Below are 7,835 nucleotides of genomic sequence, written 5' to 3'. Positions count from 1 at the left end.
GTACTAGATATGGTGCAATATGAAACAACCCATCTTTTTTCCAGACTCATGGGTTTGGGCCATGTTTGTCTGTTTGACTTGGAGAGAAAAGCTCACTCGTAGGATCACAGAAACAGCATTTTAAATTCCTCAGGCAGAGAAACAGCAGCAGAAAAGTTTCAGAGAATAAAACTCAGCTCTCTTTCAGGTTCTCTTCATATTAAGTATGCAGAAATGGCTCACCTCAGTGTATGTGACAGTAACCTTCAGTTCATTTGCTGGCAATAATATCACCAAGTATCTGCCCCAGCCAACAGCGTCTGCTACCTGCTCTGTTCAGTGTGGGATTGATGCAAGAATGTACGCTTCTTTCTGAATAAGACTGTGGTGAATCTTGCACTAGGACAACGGTAGATGTCAGTGCAGATCAGGACTCTTTCTTGCACCGGTGTGGAAAGTCCAGTGTGTCCTTGCTAGCCTGAACCATTAGTGTTGTGTGAAACGAGTTTGTCACGAATGCCCATGTCTAGTTCAGTAGGAAGGACAAGATTAAATGGAGCTCCAGAAGGGAGAATGCAGGCTTCTGATCTGCTCCTCCAAGTGGAATGCACAGAACCACTGCTCAGCCTTTTCTCCAGCTCTGGTTCTGAGGCACAAAGGGAGCACGTGTTCTGCGGGTGTGAGCTTTTGTGGCAGAATATGGTTTGTTCTGTAAAATTGTAGAGTCCACCGCTGCTTCCAATTAGATTGATACTGTGAACTGCTGCTCTTATTCTGAGTAGCACCTCCTTTTGTTTTTTGGCCTCTCTGAAGACAGCAAACTTACTTTGTCTTCCTCATGATCCTTATTAGCACTGGACTTGCACCTCAGACTTCTGACTGGCATTGCTGTAGGTGGAACACGTGGATGGGAAAGTCTAGCAGGAACCTCATAGCAGAGGACAGAAGGTGTGTTGTGTGTTCCCTCACAGTTCTCCTGTTCTCTTCTGCTCTCTTCCTTGAATTCCGTGTGGCTCTTGCAGATGACATCATTTCCATAGAGCCACATCACTAAGAATGTTCCAATCTCTTTTACTGTTGGAGGTTCTCAGCGTTGGGTTCACGGAGCTGTCTGACTGCTGCCAGAGCTGCCGTGCTCCAGGTGGCCACAACGAGGTTAGTCTGAATTCGTTTGTCCCTTCAGTAGTTCTGGCCCTATTGCCAAGCATACTCACTGAGAACAGGCACACTGGAGGCACTGACCTGCCTGCCTTGGCCTGACCAGAAAGACATTAGCAGAAAGAGCCAGTAAAGGCAATCTCGGTGCCTGGTTCGGGCTTGAGTACTGAGGATAAAGCATACACTCAAAGTTGTGCCCGGCACCTGGAACAGACCTGGGGAAGTCACTGCAGACTGCTGAGATCTGATCAGTCCTCAACCAGACAGGAGGGGAAAACCCAGTTCCATGGAGTGGATGTTTCCCTCTGTGGGAAGGTCTGTGAGACCTGAAGGAGTATTTCTAGTACCTGGGATTTTAAGACACAGTTACGGCCCTGGGACTAACAGGCGTTTCTGCACTCCTGGATGGTGAGGTCTTTCATGTCATTTGCCAAAGGGCATTTCTGGACAGTAGGTTCACCTCTTGCATTTTGTGCGGTCATTGTCTGCTGTTTCATTGCAGACTGAAGACTTTGGTGTACTTTTTTCTTTTTTCCCATTTAAAAATGTCATTGTTTTGACTCCCGACCCAGTGCATGTTAAAGACACACCGCAGCACAATACTCATCTTTTTTCATGCTTCCTATTTAAAAAAGGAAAAATTTCATGTATCCCACTTAAGCATGCAGCTGTAAGAACTTTCACAGTATACAGGAATAGATGGTTCCGTGAATGCACCTTTAGCAGTGTGGCCTTTGTGTGTACTGCATTGGAGAGGCAAATACCGTTGCTGGAAAACACTATTTTGATGATTCTTTACTCAGCTGTGTAGAGCAGTTCAGGAAGAAGGAATATTTTTGCATCAACTTTTCAGCTGCCACAGCAATAAAGATTTTTACTTTTGTCTAACTATATATTCTGAGTCTGTTACTGCACCAGAGGGAGTGTGCGCAATATCCCAGTCACGTGTAGTCAGGGGCAGCCATAGCTGTGCTGTAAGGCTCCCGTCCTTGAGCTCTGTGCTACTTCTACTCATCAGCCTTCCATACAACATGCATGTGCAGAACAATGAGGGTAGAGTTTGTAGTACCAAATATTGAGCAGCTCTGTACCCTGCCAGAGGAATCCTGCCCTGTGAACTTGTGAATAACACCGTACAGCTCTTTAGAAGTAACTGCAGCGAGCAAGCAAGCAGTATGGAATCAGTAGAACAAACAGGGCCATGGTGGACTGTCCACATAAAAATCCCTGCATTCACTCAGTGCCTCTGGCTGCTAAAAGGAGCAGAAGTCGCCTGAAGTGTTACGATGTAGAATTTACTTTGATAGTTCTGGTTGCAGTAGCGTTCTACGGCTTCAGCAATGGCAAAGACTTGGTCACTGGTGAAAGTGGAGGTAGATCTATGACAAAGCATGCTTTTAGAATGCTGCTTTTTGGATCATTTTTTTCTCCTGCAGAGGTAGAGTTGGTCTGTTAGACCGGTGGTGATTAATCCTCATGTGGGTTAATGCACACTGTGGGCACTGCTCTGAAATGGCTTTTCATTCTGAGCATGATCTCTGAATCTGGTGCTAATCTTCTTTTCTTTGATGAATCTACAAAAACAAAACCAACAAATTTCTGAAGAGAAAAATCACCTTTATTTGTTCATAATACAAAATCAGTCTCATTTCCCTACCTTGTACACTAGAAATATTTTGCAAACAACACATGTATGTCTTAAATCACCTCTGTGAGCTCTTAAAACTTCTGTCAGATGACTCAAACTCTGGGCTCTCCTTAAGCAAAATGGCTGTATCCATGTTATGTAAAAGACTGCTCCATCCAGAAAGGCGCCCTCACCCAGAGGGAAGCGAAAAGAAGGCACTGTGTCACAAATTGAGCTGAGTGTGTTCACCACCCTACAAGTTTGTTTCAGGAGTCTGATGGCAATATAGACGCCATATTAAAGCTGCTCCTTTAGCACCAAGAGATCTTTATGAAGCAGGAATTGGCAGCCACAGCCATCAGCTTCACTGCTCGCTTTTAAGAGTTCCATTCCCAGTGGACAGTCACAGGCCCTTTTGAAAAGATCCAGCTGTAAGAAGCTGTTCACCAGCACGTGTGTCTGCAACACATCCCAGCCATGCTGGCTACCTGATGTGATTACTGGCATGAATTAACCTACTGCTGGGAGGATTCTGGGTATGATGGTGCCCTAACCCTGGTACCCCAAGTACGAGGAGGCAAAAGGAAACCCTGAGCTCAGGTATGTGATCTCTCTCTCTGTCATCTACATTTAGGAACAAGGACTTCTCCAAAACTGAATTATCTTCCAGGGCCACAAAACCTGCAAGCCAAGTTTGCTCTTTAGACAAAGCCTGTGCATTACTGTGTTCATAAGAACAACAGTTAGCAATGCACTCTGTCTCTGATATGTGCTGGAGAGGCAGAAGAGCCACCAGATGAAGACAATCTGTGGGACCTATGTGTCCACTAATAATTTAACAGTGTAAATTCAAGTTTGAACAGCTTGATTTCACTATATTTGGAGCTATATTCTTGGTGACTGCTCTGTTACAGTAATAAGAATGTATTGTCCCCAAGCAAGTAAAGGTACACCACAAGGCTGTCAGAAATCAGGACCACCGCTGGAGCAGAGGAATAATTCTATGGCTGCTGCACGTGTTCTGGCTTTTGTTTCAGTTTGTGAACTATTCTGTACCCTCTGGCAGCCAGGCCTGCGCTAAGCAGGAATGTCACAACAGCCGCGCAGCCCAGCAGGCCAGCAGCAATCTCTGCCCCATGCATGCTGCAGCTAAAGCCCCGATAGCCTTTGCTTTGGTAAAGCTGCTCCCTCTCTTTGCACACTGATGAATCGTAAACCCCCAGCAGATGATGGAAGAAGCAGTACAGAGCGAACAGCAAACCTGCCGCGACCGCCGCGTCCAGGACGCATTCCACTAGGAGCCACGCCGGAAAACGCCACGGTATCCGCACAACGCCGACCAGAATCAGCGCAGAAGAGAAGAGCATGAGGGCTCCGCCCACGGCCATCGCCGCCCTGGCTACGGGCACCTTGAGCTGGGTAAAACGCCGGTCCAGCTGCTGGGCTTTCTCGCCGTCCGCTCCGCTGAAGCCGCTGTAGGCGCCGCCGTACACGTAGTAGTAGATGCCGCCCTGGCCGGGGACGCCCGTGTAGCCGCCCGCCGAGCCGTAGGACACGGAGCTGCAGACGAGGATCAGCGCGGCGAGCAGCGCTCCCAGCAGCTGGCAGCAGGCTGCAAGGAGAAGCGAGCCGGGCTGCCGCCGCGCGCCGGTACAGAGGCAGGGCCGGGCCGGGCCGCCCGCCGCGCCGGCACAGGAAGAGCGGCCCCCGCCTGCCCCCGGCCCCGCTCACCCCGGCCCGTGCGCAGGTAGCGGCAGCGGCGGCACTCCAGCAGCCCCGGCGAGTCGCTGCGGCCCCGCGGCGGCCCCGCTCCGGGCACGGCGCTGCCGGAAGAGAACGGCGTGAGCGGCAGCGGCGGGACCCGCGCGACCCCCTGCACCCGCCCCTCCCTCCCTCCCTCCCTCCCTCCCTCCCTCCCTCCTTCCCTCCCTCCCTCCCTCCTTCCCTCCCTCCCTCCCTCCTTCCCTCCCTCCCTCCCTCCCTCCTTCCCTCCCTCCCTCCTTCCCTCCCTCCCTCCTTCCCTCCCTCCTTCCTCCCCTCCCTCCTTCCCTCCTTCCTCCCTCCCCCCCTCCCCCCCTCCCTCCCCCCCGCGTCCCTCTCGGCTGCCGCCCGCACCGCCGCGCCCAGCCGAGTCCCGGCCGTCCCGACTCCCTCGTGGCCGCTCACCGCCCGCCCGCCCGCGGAGCACCGCGCCAGCTCCAGTCCGCCATGGCCGCGCGGCCGCAGGTACCGAGGGAGGAGCGGAGGGCGGCGCCCGGCGCGGAGGAGGAACGAACTGCTCTGCTGCTCCGCCTGGGGTCGCCCCATTCCTCTGTAGGGCCGCGCGGGGCCGCCCTGCTGTCACGCGGTGCTCGTGGGGCCGGGCTTTGCCCGCTCCGTGCCGCCGGAGCTCCCCGCGGTCCATTGCCTGCCGTACCAAAGTACCTTGTTGTGCCCGTTAGGAACCGAGCTTTGCGCGGACCGGTTCTGCATCCTCTGCCTCCTCGGTCCTCTCCCAGCCGTTTCGGTTTCTCACGGAGCCGCCATCCTCTGCGGCCCCCGAGTTCCCCCGTGCCTTCCTTGTAGCTAGGCCACACGCAGTACCCGAGGTACCGGTGCAGCGGTGTTTCTGCCTTAAAGGAAAGCTGCTCCCTCCCTTCTCTTCGGCTTTTCCCGGCAGTGCGTGGCATCGCGCTGCTCCTCCTGCTGCCCAGGAGCACAGGGATCTGTCTGCCCGTGCTGCTGCCTGATTCCAGTTCACCGCTCCGTAGGATGCGCTCACGCCATTTTCTTCGCACCCATTACTTTGTATTTTTGAACACAGAACCACGGAAGCCTCGGTGTCCATTTGCTGGAGGCCACCCCAGGCAATGCAATGTGACGTTTCCACAAGCCTCCCAGTTTCCATGCATAACAATATCTGGCTGCCCAGCAGGACTGACCACCTCCGCCCCATTCTGCTGAGCCCCATTCTGCTGAGCGCAGCTGTCACTGTGCGGCCGGGAGGAAATTAACCGATCCTTTGTTTGCTGGTAGTTGCTGGGGTGAAGGCAAGTGAGTGAACGTGGGAAAAAATAAACATAGAGCAACATGGAAACACAGAAGGAAACAGGACACAGCCAGAGAGAATGCTCTTCTCCAAGGGTTTGCCCGGCTGCTGCTGCCTGGGAAAGTTAGTACTGCAAATAAGTGCTTCTGTTGCATTTAGGAGAAGAGTCTTTCGGGGAAACATGACTCCAGGACACCTTGGTGTCCGAACGCATGAGGAGAGTTTCAGCACAAAGGTGCAGAAATACGTTTCCTCCATCTGTAAGAACAGTGGGATCACTTCACTCTCCTGTCCTTGCAGGAGAAGCAGCAACAGATCTGCAGCCTGGTGCACTGAGAGGCCTACAGGGTGGGCTGTGTGCAGCCTCAGCGCTGCAGGACAACAGCCTCGAGCCCGGTTCACTCTGGTACATGAAGTGGGGCTCTGCAAACTTGCCTTAAAATCTACATTGTTGTGGATAAGAGAGAAGCAAAACAAAATGGGTTCTTGTTTTTCTCCAGTTCAGATAGAGGGGGCAGGAGCTTAAGGATGATGTGGTTAGGAAATGGAGAGGCCATGTGGAGCCCAGGCTTTGGAGACTGTGCAAATGTTCATCAATAGACCCTCACACGTGTTTTGGTGTGCTCACATTTCAGTCCCTCCTTGCTGCTGGGAGGAGTATGGGTGTAAAATTCTTAGCATCACTTCATTTAATTTTAGCATCAAAGGCAATACCATTTTGCCTAGTAGAGCTGTTAATTGTTATGAAAGGTATATCGACAACCAAACCGAATAACTGTGAGTAATAATAAGGGATTGAATAGTCATTTCTTCTGCAGGGTTGCTGCTGGTCCTTCAGCAACCTGAGCCAAAACTGTCCTTGGATTTTGTGACGCTGGAATTAGTTATTTATAAAACAAAAAAAAGAGCTGGGAAGTGCTGTTGATTTGGTGACACATCAATGTTCTCCTAGAATGTTTGCTGCCGGGTACGAACTTCAGGTCATTGCTTATCTGATTCAGTCGTATTCAGTTTCTGTGACTGAACTGAGAACTGTTACCAAAATGTTTTACATCACTTGTGCTCAAATTATCGCAGCTGGTCGACCAGCTGAGCATGGTCAGCACCGCCTTTTGGGTTCCTGTCCTCAGTGTAACAAGAAGCGGCAGTCTAGAGAAGAGAGCAACACGCTCTGTTTACCTTTGCTTTGGCTTCTTTCTTTTTTTTCCCTCTTCTGTTCCTGGCTGCTCCTGATGTCATTGCCTCATGATGGGGAGGGAAGGGCCAGGCCTTGCTGCCATGGGCCAGGAGCTCTCACCTGGTTCAGTGCCCTCCCTGGGAACTTGCAGGGCGAAGTAGAAAGAACAAGTCATGAACTGCTTCATTCTTCTCCAGCACGAGGCAGCTGGGAGCTGCAGCACAATCCCTGCGGAACACCACAAACAGGTTTACCATCTCACATAAATAAATAGTCATGGAAACGGTGAGTGCAGCACAACGACACAGCAGCTGTGCTGCAGGAAAGAACGGGAGGTTTTTGTGAATCACAAACTGAACTCAAGTCCACAGTGTCATCCTGTTGCGAAAAAAGCTAACATCACTAGGATGTATAAACATAAATGTCACATGTAGGACATGTGAAGAAATTCTGCTCCCTCCTCCCCCGCTTTTTGCTCTTTTCTACAACAAAGGAAAGTTCTGGAAATACAACCTATGAAACAAGACTTAGCCCGGTCCTCTCATTTGCCTGAAAAAGTGCCTGTTAACTCACAAGCTGGTCAATAAGGAGGCACTTCAACAACCTGCAAACTTGTAAAAAAGCTGTTGTCTAGAGAAGGGTAAGATTTTGTTCTCCCTGTCTGCCATTGGCATGATCAGGAAGCAGCAATTTGAAGCAAAAGAAATGTGATTTAGGCACCCTCAAAGAAAAAGAAGAAAAATAGACACGCCCTACATCCAGCGCTTCCTAAGTTGGAGGGAAGTTGCTGCTGGAGCAGCTTAGCAGGGAGTGTTGTAGGTCTCCATCACTGGAGCTCACATTCAGTCATGGGAGTGGTTGACCTC

General features: G+C 51.2%; 1 protein-coding gene across 1 annotated transcript; it reads right to left on the bottom strand.

Annotated features, from left to right (window-relative positions):
- Window positions 1-2,763: 2,763 nt before the first annotated feature.
- On the bottom strand, window positions 2,764-6,411 carry MARVELD3 (MARVEL domain containing 3). Its single transcript, XM_072346456.1, has 3 exons — window positions 4,931-6,411; window positions 4,496-4,587; window positions 2,764-4,376 (listed from the first exon to the last, which is right to left on the bottom strand). The coding sequence occupies exons 1-3, from the start codon at window positions 5,431-5,433 to the stop codon at window positions 3,766-3,768; spliced, it is 1,206 nt and encodes a 401-aa protein (XP_072202557.1). The 5' UTR covers window positions 5,434-6,411; the 3' UTR covers window positions 2,764-3,765.
- Between the last annotated feature and the right edge of the window lie 1,424 nt (window positions 6,412-7,835).

The sequence above is a fragment of the Excalfactoria chinensis genome, chromosome 11, assembly GCF_039878825.1.
Source record: "Excalfactoria chinensis isolate bCotChi1 chromosome 11, bCotChi1.hap2, whole genome shotgun sequence".
NCBI lineage: Eukaryota > Metazoa > Chordata > Aves > Galliformes > Phasianidae > Excalfactoria > Excalfactoria chinensis.
Note: the sequence above shows the minus strand (reverse complement) of the source record. Positions and strands in the feature narration are given on the sequence as shown.